General features: G+C 49.8%; 1 protein-coding gene and 2 non-coding genes across 3 annotated transcripts in view; 2 read left to right on the top strand and 1 right to left on the bottom strand.

Annotated features, from left to right (window-relative positions):
• The first annotated feature begins 7,533 nt into the window (after positions 1-7,533).
• Positions 7,534-7,605, top strand: TRNAP-CGG (transfer RNA proline (anticodon CGG)). The gene has a single exon. It is a non-coding gene; the product is annotated as a tRNA-Pro (tRNA).
• Positions 7,606-8,294: 689 nt separating this feature from the next.
• On the bottom strand, positions 8,295-8,366 carry TRNAP-AGG (transfer RNA proline (anticodon AGG)). Its single transcript has one exon. It is a non-coding gene; the product is annotated as a tRNA-Pro (tRNA).
• A 4,815-nt stretch (positions 8,367-13,181) lies between these two features.
• Positions 13,182-13,355, top strand: part of MPZL1 (myelin protein zero like 1) — a 34,140-nt gene continuing 33,966 nt past the window's right edge. Inside the window, exon 1 of the mRNA XM_049776583.1 lies at positions 13,182-13,322. Within this exon, the coding sequence (XP_049632540.1) occupies positions 13,238-13,322 (85 nt within the window). The 5' untranslated portion in view covers positions 13,182-13,237. The remainder of the gene's footprint in view (positions 13,323-13,355) is intronic.

A 13,355-nucleotide genomic window follows, 5' to 3' on the forward strand; every position in this document is an offset into this window, starting at 1 on the left:
ATTTCCTCCCCGCCTCCTGCATGACTCATTTTCCATACTCCCTCTTGCAGGTGCGAACCAGGGGCTCCATCAAGAGGCGCCCCCCTTCCAGACGATTCCGAAGGTCCCAGTCGGACTGCGGGGACCTTGCAGACTTCAGGGTGCCAGAACCATCACAGGAGAATGGGGACGTCGAATTCCCAGCTAAGGCTTCTGAGAAGCCTGAGTGTCGGGAGGGCCAGGAGAACTGGGGGTCTCTTGAGACGCTGCCGCTGAGGAGGACACCCAGCAGGACAGAGAAGAAGTCTTCGGTCCCTGAGGAGACCCAGCATCCCCAGCCAGCCATCGGTGCCCCCGGGAAGGAGCCCGCAGAACCCCCCCAACTCTCCAGCTCAGAGGCGGGGAGTGGGATCGGGGGTCCTGGGACAGCAGAGGTGCAGGAAGACGGAGCAAGAGATGCTGAGGAGGGCGTAGTCCCACAAAAGTGCCATGAAGAGGGGGGGACGCAGGAAAAGGTCCCCTCAAATCCTCCTGAAAAGGGGGAGGACAGCCCCAGCCCTGAGCAGGGGGGAAATGAGGAGAAGGGAGAGGAGATGCCCCTGGAGTTGGGACTCAGCCACGGTCAACAGGAGGCTGGCAGAGAGGCCCCTGAGACAGAGGTAGGTGCACCCCGTTTTCCAAAGGCCAGCAGGGATCATTGATCTCCCCATTCCTTCCTGTCCCCTGAACTGGCTTGTAATAAGCTTAGGTCATGAGACACAGAGCATGACAGGAAGCGTTTGCCCTTCTCTTGATGTTCCCCAGTCCTAAATGCATCTTACTTTTTTGACTTTTGGGCCACACCCAGTGGTGCTCAGGGTTTACTCTTAGCAGACTTGGGAGACCATATGGAATCTAGGCTTGAACTTGAGTCATCCTCGTGCAAGGCAGACACCCTCCCCACTGTGCGCTCAGGTCCCCTGGGTGCCTCTTAAACACAAATGCACTAAAGGGCACATCTACAACAGGGAGAACACTTGCCTGACATGTGGCACTCCCAGTTGGATCCATCACCCCCCCCCCCCAAGGACTCCCAGGTCCCTCCAAGATTGACCCCAAGCACTGAGCCAGAAGTAAATATTGAGCTCTATCAGGTACAGATGTACCTCAAAAAAGAACAGACTTACCCCATCCATGAGCTTGGCTTTTCCCCCTCTAATGACATCTGTGGTTGGGGTTCACTAACTTTATTTTGGAGGCCACACCTGACAATATTGTGAGCTACTCTTGTGATGGTGCTCAGAGCTTATTTATTCCCTGTGGTGGTGCTCAGGGGATCACAGAGTGCTTAGGGGTCAAACCTGAGTCCCCCACATGCCAGGCCTGGCTCTAGACTCTGAGCACTGTGCCCACCCTGATGATGACAATGATAATGATGATAGTGGTGGTGATGATGATGATGAATGTTGCTGCTCTTGTCCAATCTAGAACCCCAGAGAGACAATTGGGGGGTTGGAGCTGTGCCAGCTCCCCATAACTCATCCTCCATCCTCTGCTCCTAGGATCACTCCCCTGCTGAGGACACAGAAATGTGACCACGAGAGAGCCACTTGGGTCTAGTCATGGAACTGCCAGCTCAACTCTCTGGACAGAAGAATTGGAGGAGATGCCCTGCAGGGCAGGGGGGTGCCCCAAGAGTGCCCCAAGACATTTGTGCTGGTTCCTTGGGACTCACTGAAAAAGCAATTTATTTAAAACAACCAACTGTAATGAAAAATCCCCTTGGTGGCCCCTTCCCAGCCCTCCAGTGTTTCAGCCTCTCTAGCTGACCTTGGAACTTGACTCTCCTTGTACTTCTACATTTTTGTGTTTTGTTTTTGTTTTTGAGCCACACCTGGCGGTGCTCTAAGGTTTCTGACTGCTCAGAAATCACTCCTGGCAGGTTTGGGGAACTGTTGCAGTAAGCCCTTAGGATGGGCTTGGATGGTGGTAGCTGCATGGAGGTGCCTTTCTCTGTAGGCCACGTGACTCTGCAACCCCCTTCTCTCATTCTGGGAACTATTTGTGGATTCACAAACACCCAACAAAGGATTTAACAGCACAGATTCACAACAGGGAACCATATGAGATATTGCAGATCAAAACCTAGTCGTCTGCATGCAAGGCAAACATGCTATCCCCTGTGCAATTACTCTGTCTACTTTGCTATACTTCTAAAGTTCATGGTCTGTCCACTGCATTCGAGTGTCTCCTGGTCACTGACCAAATCAAAGCCAAATGACAGGAATAGCCTTTATGGAGTATTTCACTGCTGCCACTGCCAACTTCCCAAGGAACAGAGAAGCTGTTTCAAGATTTTTTTGGTCTGTGGTGCCAGAGACATAACACAGTGGTGAAGGAGTTTGCCTTGCACATGGCCTATCTGGGTTTGATCCCCCGCATCCCATATGGTCCCCTGAACCTGCCAGGGAGCAGGAGTAATTCCTGAGCACAGAGCCAGGAGTAACCCCTGAGTACCCCTGGTATGGCCCAAAAAGGAAAATAAAAGATTCTTCTGGTGTTCACTGCCCATCCTAGGGATGCCTAGGATAAAGTGATGCCAATGAAAAAGAATGAAAGTGCGTTTTCCAATGTTCCCTGCCTTTCCCACTTCGGAAAGACTCATCTCAGAAACTTGAGGGTTCTGCGTTATCTCCTTTCCCCCACAACACAGAACCATGAAGATGGAGATGGGGGCTCTCTGAGTCAGCCCTTTGGCCAGTGACCTGAAGCAGAGAGTGAGCTCTTTCCTGGGAGGTGCTCAAAGCTCCAGGGATGCACACCAGTGCCAGGGGTGTTGTGTATGTAAACATTTCCATGGGATTATTATGTTACTGATCCTATCCTGATCAGTGATTGTGCCCTAATCTAGGGTGTGACCTGATTCTGCTCCCACCCTGGTGTGGTACCTGATTATGATGTATAAAAGCAAGGGTCTGTGGAAGACAAGGGCTTTTTTTCTGGGGCTGATTCTGGGGCTTTTGGCTTCAGCCTTATGCACAGAATAAAGCTGTTATCTTCGGAAGCCTGACTGCCTGTTAGCTTTATACCCGCTGCTTTCACCTCAGAACCGCCGGCTGAACAGGGTAGCAGATGCGTGGTCCGAGCTGGAGAAGAAAGACCTCATCCTCCATCCCTCCATCAGTCAACCCCATCAAGGATTGTTCTGCAACAAGGGGTTTCCCTGTCACTGTCATATTTAATTGACCCTCAATCTCTGTATTAATAAAAACCCTTTTCATCACATGGAGTCTAAAGATAATCAAGAACAGATTTACCCTCTTGAGATTTTAAGCTTAGTTACATCTTTAAAGATAGTGCAGCTCATTGAGTTATATTTGTGCTGAGACTACTAAAGTTCTTATGTACTTCAATAAAAGTATTCTACTCAAAGGACTGATGAATCTTACATGTGATTGGACCCAAATCTAATACCACGCACAACATAAGGTAATGAAGCCAGACTTAGTCTCTGTGTACAAAGTACAGGAATAAATCATGGTAAAAATCCTGCTGTCTAGTCCCCATTCCTAAATCTTCTACTGAAACTAAGTGTCCATTATTAATCTCTAATTTGAGCACAGACTTAAGTGAATTCCCAGAGAAGGAGATGGACCTCAGCCCCCCACATCCCACTGGCTAGCTCTGGCTTTGGACGCTCTGTTTGGGTATGTGTGAGGAGATTTGCAGGCTCAGGGGTCCTTGCTGAATTTTCCTTCTGAAAGAGTAGGTCCCTCCTCACTCAGTATTTGGCATATTGCAGGGTAATTTCAAGAGTATTTCAGAGTAGCTCAGTGATCCCCGCTCAGAGAATTCTAATGTTTCCTGCTGACTCTGGAGCTATTGCTTCTTTCTAGAACTTCAGAAAAGAGCCTACAAAGGAGTCTTTCCTCTCGAACCCAACAACAGAGTTAAGATAACTATTGGGAATTTTTTTAAATAAAAAATGTTTTAAAATATGACATTGACAACATGTAGTTTATCCAAGAGCATTATTAAAATTGGCAGGATTTGGAGAGAAGCATGTGTTACCAGTAGTTTGGGGGAAACCCCATTGTTGATCTGTTTGTCTTTGAAGATTCTAGTCTTTTTCTGCTACTACCTACTGATCTCACCATCTGCAGTGACCATCTCTCAGTAATACATACTTTTATTTACATATGTCTCTGGCTAGATCCTGCTTTGCCCCTCACCCTGACACACTCATTGCCCAGCAGATGTTTCACAATCTTATGGGAGCTGGAGAGGTGGGATACTGAGAAAGGGGGGCTCTGCCCCTCCCTCCTGCTTGGGGAAGGACTAGCCCAGTGGGTGGGGTATCTTGGTGGTGGGGAGCAAATTACCAGGCCAATAACTCTCTGCTCCCCACTAACTCCCACCAAAACTGTTTCCACAAGGGCTGCATGAATTCACCATGTGAATGAGCACTTGACAGCCACTTCTCTGGTCAGAAACTCTTGGGTTATAAAGACCTAACATGATCAAATGTGTTTGGCTCTTCAGGGGGGTAATTAAGGAACCCAAACTCAAACCTGCCCCCAGTATATTCCATAGGGTCACGAATAAACATACAGGGCCCAAGTGATAGCACAGCTGGGAGGGTGCTTGCCATGCACGAGGTTGACATGGGTTTTATCCCCAGCATCTCCTAGAGTCCCCTGAACCTGCCAGGAGTGATTCCTGAGTGCAGAACTAGGGATGAGCCCTGATTACTGCCTGATGGACCTTAAAACAAACAAAAATAGAAACTAATAAAAAACATAAGGAGGGGCCGGAGAGATAACATGGAGGTAAGGCATTTGCCTTGCATGCAGAAGGACGATAGTTCGAATCCTGGCATTCCATATGGTCCCCCGAGCCTGTCAGGAGTGATTTCTGAGCGTAGAGCCCAGAGTGACCCCTGAGCGCTGCCGGGTGTGACCCAAAAACAATAAAATGAAAAAATATATACCAATGGGGCGGTTAAATCACAAGATAGCAATGATATAGTCATCACATGTTGATCACAGAGGCAAAGTGTCATGAAGAAAATCATATGATCAATACTGGCAGAGTTGGGGTAGTGCAAAAGCAGCTACCTTGGGCTCCTGTCTGGCACCTTGAATGGTCCTGCCAAGGACCAAGAGGGAGTTAGAGTTCAGGGAGGGCTGATCTCAAAGGGAAGGGCAAATTTATATTGCTGAGTGGTACTACTCCATTTGGGGGGGGGGGGGTCACACCGGCAGCGCTCAGGAGCTACTCCTGGTTCTGTGCTCAGAAATTGCCCCTTGGGGCCGGGCGGTGGCGCTAGAGGTAAGGTGCCTGCCTTGCCTGCTCTAGCCTTGGATGGACCTCGGTTCGATCCCCCGGTGTCCCATATGGTCCCCCAAGCCAGGAGCGACTTCTGAGCGCATAGCCAGGAGTAACCCCTGAGCGTCATGGGTGTGGCCCAAAACAAAACAAACAAAAAAAAACAGAAAAAAAAAAAAAAGAAATTGCCCCTGGCAGGCTGGGGGGGGGGAACCATATGGGATGGCAGGATTTGAACCACCGTCCTTCTGCATGCAAAACGAATGCCCTACGGCTGTGCTATCTCTCTGGCCCACTACACTTTTTAAAAGCAGTTTATTAATTTATTAATTGATTGGTTTGGGGGCCATCCCTGGGGTTACTCTTGTCTCTGCACTCAGAAATCGTTCCTGGCAGGTTGGGGGTGTGTGTGCGGGGAGACCATATGGGATGCCAGGAATCTATTGGGTCAGCCCTGATTGGCTGCATGCAAGACAAATGCCTTACCACTGTGCTATCTTTCCAGCCCCTCACCCCATTTGTGGTTTTATTGCTTTTTTTGGGGGGGTCACACCCAGTGGCATTCAGGGGTTACTCCTGTTTCTATGCTCAAAAATCGCTCTGGCAGGCACGGAGGACCATATGGGATGCCAGGATTCGAACCACTGTCAGTATTGGATCTGCTGAGTACAAGACAAACACTCTACTGGTGCTATCTCTCCAGCCCCTGTGGTTTTATTTCCTCTTTTATTTTTATTTATTTATTTTTGTTTGTTTGTTTGGAGGCTACACCAGTGGTGCTCAGGACTTACTCCTGGCTTTGAACTCATGAATTACTCCTGGCAATGCTTGGGGACCCTCTGGGACGCTGGGGATGGAACCACATGAAAGGCAAGCACCCTCCCAGCTGTACTAACTCTCTGAGCTTCTATTTTTGGTTGCTTTTTGTTTGTTTTTATTTATTTAATTTACTTTTTTTTTTTTACCCACACCTGTGGTAGGGAAGAGACTCTTAGTCAGGCGCTGGTGGGAGTGTGGAGGGGAACCCAGGATCCCACATGCAACCAGAATTCCAACCTCAGCCCTCAAATGACAAGAGGGAATTAGAAGCAAGCGGGATGGGAAGTGATTCCCAGGGTTAGAGGAAATTCCAAATTCAACCCTCAACAGCACAAGATCCTCTAAAGCTAGAAAGATGTGAGTCCCTTTTTGACCTACCCCACCCCCCAAAAGATCAATACTTGGACCTTTGCTGGCAGGAAGAAGAAAAGTGCTCCCAAGACCTGTTTGCAAACAGCTTTAGTCAAGCTTACATCTGCCCCCTACTGGCCAAACATCCGGTAGCTGCAAGTTAGTTCTGAGTTGCTGTTTTAGTCAGGGTGGGATTGGGAGTGTCTCTGTATTTCCCTGACAGCTCAGGTGTGAATCTTCTCATCTTCAAGGGCACCTCAAGAACCCCCTGCCACCAGGAAAGAAGCAGTTGGGCAGTAGCAGGGAGAAGCGGTGCTTTGTAGAAAGGCCGAAGTCTCTAGGGCACCTCTAGTACCTCTGGACTCACCCCAGATACCCCAGATTACAGATGATTTTAGAGACTTTAGGGGGACCTTAGGGGGGAACTCAGGGAGGTCTCTGCACAGATCATGAGCTGATCCAGCAGACAAAGCTAGCCTACAGCCTGAAAGCAGACGAGTTGAGGGGCACAGGAAATATCTAAGGGGGGAGAGGGTGTTCATGCAAGCAAGGGGTGGTGTGGTTGCACCTCCCAGCTGTCCACTCATCCTATTTTCCCAGCAATGCCCACCCACCCCCAGCTGTGTGGCCTTAAGTGATCTGTTAAAAAGTCTCGGGGTGGGGGCGAGTTTCCTCTTTGCTAAATGTGTAAGGGGGGTCACCCGTAATTCTGATTTTTTGCATGCATGTAAAAGATGCATGCGGGGATTCGAACCCCTGGACATGCCACAGTGGGGGCTCCCCTATTTCCCCCATATCCCCCGCTCACACAAGGATGGACCCACAGGGGGCGATCGCGGGGTGCGGGGGTGCGGTTTCCCGGGCGCCATCCGCTCCGGGCTGGAGCGTGCTCTGCTGCCGCCGCCGCCGCCACCTCCATCGCCACCACGTCCAGGGCGCAGCGCGCGGAGCACCAGCCCCGAGTCCTCGCGGTCCCCGCGGTCCCCGCGATGGGCAACGGGTCACGCGTGGGTCGCTCGGAACCTTCGGCAGTAGACAAGGCTGAAGGGCAGCACTCGCAGCCGCTTCTCCGGGAGCGGCTCGTTGGTCTAGGGGTATGATTCTCGCTTCGGGTGCGAGAGGTCCCGGGTTCAAATCCCGGACGAGCCCAGAGTTTTTTTTGATTTTTATTTTTTATTCTTTTCGAAGCTCTTCCAATTTTTTTTGCACCTCTGCTAGATCCCGTCTCCAAGTGGAAACAAAGCCGATCGGGGTTGGCCAGAGAGGGGCAGGAAGGGGAAAGGATGTTGGGGAGCGGGGAGAGGGAAACTGGGACCTGATGGCAGGAAACGTGCCCTGGGGAAGGTCGTCCATTGTGTGGCTGGAACTCAATCATAAACAACTTTATCTGGGGCGGGGGGAGACTATTAGGAACAACCTTGTAAGCATGGCGTTTAAATAAAATTTAAAAAATCAGGGTTAAGAATAAAAAAAAAAAAGAGAGAGAGAGAGAGAAAAATCAAGGTTGGCCAGAAGTATGTGGGTGTCCCCTTTAATTTGACAAAGTAAAGAGTGGAGTGAAATCGATCGAAGCCTAGGATTTCAAAAGTGCCAAGTTTAGCACGAAAGATCGCTTGTGAACTTTATATTTTACCCGGAAAATTGAAACTAGTGGGGGCCCCTGGAATGCACCCCTAAATCTCTTTGCATGGTTTCACTTTACAGCATGTTTCACGTTTTGAATTCAAAATGAGTTTTATCCTTTGAGTTATTTACTTAGGCTCGACACCGACCGGGTTTCGTTCTATTTCTTTAAGTTCAGCTTTCTTTTCAAGAAAAAGGGGGAAAAAAAAAAAGAAGGGCTCGTCCGGGATTTGAACCCGGGACCTCTCGCACCCTAAGCGAGAATCATACCCCTAGACCAACGAGCCGCCGCGAGATTACGCTTCCTCCAAGCTAAGGAAAGGTGATGATTCGGTTCCGCGCCCCCAGGTGGTGAGTTGATGTATTGCTCGTGGCCGGAATTGGGCTGAGTTTGTTCTATGGTGGTTTCTTGTCTCGGGGTAGCTTCACGTTTTATTAATTTAACTTAATTTAATTTTTTATTTTCTTTCCTTATTCTTTGAAGCTGGGAAAAGCGTCAACGCCCAAGACGAACGACGATGTTGCCGGAGCAATGACTCAGGTGCAAACCACCATTGCATAAAAGCGAAAAAACATATGTGTGCCCTTGTCCCAGGGGCAGACTTTGCTGCCAGGCTTCGCTTCCTGCCAGCTTGCCAGTGCAAGTCTGTCGGTCGGGGCGGTCCCCCCCTCCTCTCCTGGGGTTGAAAACACTCCCTTTCCAGTCTGGTGAATTCCCCATTCTTGGGAGATTGACTCACACTGCAATTGCAAAACCTCTTTCCATGGAGAGAGATCCTGAGCTGGAACTTTGGCAAAGGAGAAGAAAAAAAGAAAAAAGAAAGAAAAGGAAAGATCTTGTGACATACTAAAACCTGTTGCATTGCTTTGGAATTGACAACCCAAGTCTTGCCTGCTGGAGTAATTTATTTATTGGAGAGAAGATACTAGTTGGTGCATGCTAGGAAACTAGTTGTACTAATCCAGTTGTCCTAATTTTCTCACGGAGGCTTCTGAACTCTTATTAAAGTCTTCAACACTGACTTTCATACACTGAGGCTGAAGCAAACTGAGCAGGAACCCAAAGAAGAATTACTCAATGCTGGTAGTTGGTTCCAAATTCCTTAGTAATACAACTCGTGGTTCTTTGTATAATCAGAACTTGTCACTCTGGCCAGTCACCATGTAGCAAAGTACAAGTAATTGGGACAAAATCTAAACAACTTTCCTTCCTTTTATTCCATCCTGAAGTCATTCATTCGTGAGCTCTTTTATTCACCCATGGGTCATTTCCTCCACAAACATCACGAGAACCCTCCCAGACAGGTCACAAACATTAATTTCAGGGGCCAGGCACTGATTTGCCACCTTTTTCCTGTGGTTTAACACCCGTAAATTATAGTTTTCTTCTCCCGTACTCTGTCCCTGCCCCTCTTGGTTTTAAATGAAAATGTCCTAACATGAGCTTGAGTGTTTGGGGTCCAAGGCAAAGAGAATGGGAATTCTCTTTAAAACAGGAATTTGTTCTAGAAGTCAAAAGAGTTGATTCATCAAAATCTAAAGTTGGGGAAGGGGGAGAAGAAAATAAAGAAAAAGAAAGAAAAGAAAGAAAAAGAAAAATACTCTGGATACTAGAAATTTTTTTCTTTCTCATTCCTTCCTTCCTTTTTCCTTCCTTCCTTCCTTCTTTCATTTTGGGCTACACCCGGTGACGCTCAGGGGTTACTCCTGGCTATGTGCTCAGAAATTGTTCCTGGCTTGGGAGACCATATGGGATGCCGGGGGATCAAACTGTGGTCTGTCCTAGCTCAGCAGAGTGCAAGGCAAACACCCCCTGGATACTACAAATTTCTATTTCTCCTGAACATGAGGAAAGGAGTAAAGGAAACTCGGCTCAGATATTGAGACCAATATTGGTATTGTTGTTGTTATTGTGTTGTTGTTGTTGTTGTTGTTGACTTACCCCCTAGCTCTGCACTCAAGAATGACTCCTAGGGATACTCTGGAGAGCATATGGGAAGCTGGAAATCAAACCAGAACCAGCCACGTGCAAGACAAGCACCCCCTCCACATGTCCCTGTACTATTTCTCCAGCCCCATTTTTCTTCACACCTAGGAGATCTCTGCGCCCTTCTTTCTCATGTATTATGCTATTATTTTCCCGTTTACTGTACTATTATGTTACTATTATTTATTATACTATTATTTTTATATTATACTATTATATAGTATTGTTCATCGTTCTAGATGGGTTTTCTCTTATTCCTCTTTCTCGCCAGCAATTGAGGAAGATCACATTACCAGGTCTTCTGAAACCTTGTCACCAGCCAGCCCTTCCAGATAACCAGACATCTGCGAAACTGGGTCTGTACCCCCTGCCTCACCCCCACCTTTCTCGCCTCCACCGCACTGAGGGAAAGAGCCAAGAAGTATTTTACACACACACACACACACACACACACACACAGCAGGACCAAAGGTGGTTGGTTCGAATCCCAGTGTCCCATATGGTCCCCCGTGCCTGCCAGGAGCTATTTCTGAGCAAACAGCCAGGAGTGACCCCTGAGCACTGCCGGGTGTGGCCCAAAAACCAAAAAACAAAACAAAAAACCCACACACAGGTAATACTTGAATTCAGATTGTGTTGGCCTACCCGGTGGACAGTACCGTGAGAATGGAGAATGAAGCCCAGCTGGCATATCTTATACACACAGGACCCCAAGACATTTGTGGGTGCAGTCAGGACAAAGCTCATGAGGGCACACTTACAGCAGGGAGGGGGGCTTGCCTTGCTCACGAATGACTCAGGTTCGATGCCCGCATCCCATAGGGTCCCCCACCCCACCCCAAGCAGCCAGGAGTGATTTTTGAGCTCTGAGCCGAGAGTAACCCTGAATACGGCTGAGTGTGGTCCAAAACCAAACAAGAAAACAAACAGAAGCCCTACATACGCCCTACCCTAACCCACTTATCACTGGAGGAGCTTATCCAGGCTCCTTTGGGCCTCCTAGGGGCCGATTATCTTCCTTGAGTACGAGGTGTTGCAAGACTAATAAAACAATAAAGGTCCCGGGAAGGAAGGGCGTTGGTGGGTCAACTTGAGACTACTACACACTGGGTCAGAGGCCGCATCGGGCAGCTCTGCTCTCCCTTCTGCTCCGGCCCTATCCTCAGTGTCCAAAAACGATGCCCTCCCACGCCCACTGCCCACTGCCCACTCCCACCCTCCTCCTCCGCCTCTTCTTCCTCTTTCTCCTCTTTCGCTTCGCATCTCTGACTTTTCCAAAACAGGAGATTGGCTGCATGCCTGCCAGGCGGCCTGGGCTCCTGTGCTTGGGCAGCCAAAGGCAGTTCAGACTTGGGGTGAGAAACTGTTAGTCAGAGAAGCCCGAGACAAGAGTAAAAGAGGAACAATCTGCCAAATAATTTTGGGACAGTGTTTTGCTTCAACCAATATGTATCTATAAACGGTGCGCGGCTTTTCTTTTGCGGGGGACAGGTCTTTAAGTGGGGAGACCTGCTCGCGGGGGCCCCCTCATCCTGTCATGGGTGTCTTCACGACCTCCAGCTCTAAGAGCTTTTAGTTTGGAGGACGCATGCCTGAGGGAATATTCAGACTGCTCCATGAAGAGGGGTTAGAGGTATAGAAGGCCAAGGAAGAAGAAAAGACGGGACTTGGAGTTGAGAATCCCGGTGACCTCCCCGCCAGTCCGTGAGAATGACAACCAGTCGGTAATGCAATTTGCAATCGGGATTTAATTACCTTGGCTAAGGGGTCCAACAGTCTCCAGTGGTCCATCCACTGACCCCGAGTGCCAGTCACATACAGCTTTTTCTAAGTTTTTGAGATGTTACATACGTCATTCAATAAACCATTAAGAAACAATGCAGCAATCCTGAAACAATACTTCCTTCAATTTTTAACCAAAAACATCACCTTCCATCTCACCTGAATTCTGCTGTATGTCAGCTTATTGCCATTCAACAAGTTTCATGTTTGTTTCGAATCATACCTAGGACAACACCCACTTTTAAAAAATGACAAAGGTAGTAGGGCATTCTTATAGCTGCCTAGGTTCTGCCCTTTACCCGGGCTTCAAGGCCTGGGCTGCCCAGGTACATAAATCCTGCCCATTGTTCTGGCTTTGGGGTTCTAGTTAAACTTCAAACAAATCCCGTGAGCAGGAGCATGATTCACAGAAGCAGAAGCATGATTAATATACTTCAATTTCAGCATTTATATTTCATTTTCAACCAAAACAGCCTGATGCCAATTTTTATTGGCATCCCTTGGAGCAGGGGTCTTCAAACTACGGCCTGTGGGCCACATATTGTATTTGTTCCCATTTTGTTTCTTCACTTCTAAATAAGATATATGCAGTATGCATAGAAATTTGTTCATAATTTTTGTTTTTACTATAATCTGGCCCTCCAACAGTCTGAAGGACAGTGAACTGGCCCCGTTTAAAAGTTTGAGGACCCCTGCGAGGGACAATGCGCACACGTGTGTGTGCGTGTGCATGCGTGTGTGTGTGTGTGTGTGTGTGTGAGCATGCATGTGTATGTGTGTGTGCTGGCAAGATGGAGATTCAGCTAGTCCCCAACAGGCAGCCACATACATGAGCATAGCCGGACAAAGGGCAGACGGGGCGGGGGGGTCGGAGCCAGGGAAGGTGAGGTGGGTACAAAGTGACTGTACCCTGGCAGCATCCCCCGTTTTGATCTTAGTTTTTGCATTTTTTCGGGGAGCATGGGGGCCCGCTTTTCCCCTTGGGCTGAAGCTGGGAGGCTCCAGGGAGAGCAGAAAGCAGAGAGCGGCTGGAGCGCGCGCGGGGCCCGTGCGGGGTGACCCGGTGGGGGGAACCGGCCACGCAGGCAGCCCGGACCGCGGGGACGGGGACCCGGGCGAGGCCTCCAGCCTCGGGGAGAAGGCACCTGGGTGGGCCCGGAAGGCGGAGCCTCGCCCGATGCCAGATGGACGGGCGGCCAGGGCCAATGGCCCGGCCCGGGGACGCGAGGCAGCCAATGACGGCGCGGCGGGGCGGCGTGGGCCTGGAGTGGGACGCGCGGCGTGGAGGTGCCACGGAGCGGCCCCGGCGGCGGTGCTAGTCGGAGCCCGGCGCGCCCAGGGCAGGGCGTCCCTCGACGGCGGCGGCTGCAGCGGCTGCAGCGGGACGAGATGGCAGCGCGCGTGGGAGCCGGGGCCGGGGCCGGGGCCGGGCGGGCCGCCCCGTGGACGTGCGCGCTGCTGGCTCTGGGCTTCGGTGAGTGCGCGAGAGGCGGAGGCCGGGCAGGGG

This window comes from Suncus etruscus, chromosome 7 (assembly GCF_024139225.1).
Source record: "Suncus etruscus isolate mSunEtr1 chromosome 7, mSunEtr1.pri.cur, whole genome shotgun sequence".
Taxonomy (NCBI): Eukaryota; Metazoa; Chordata; class Mammalia; order Eulipotyphla; family Soricidae; genus Suncus; species Suncus etruscus.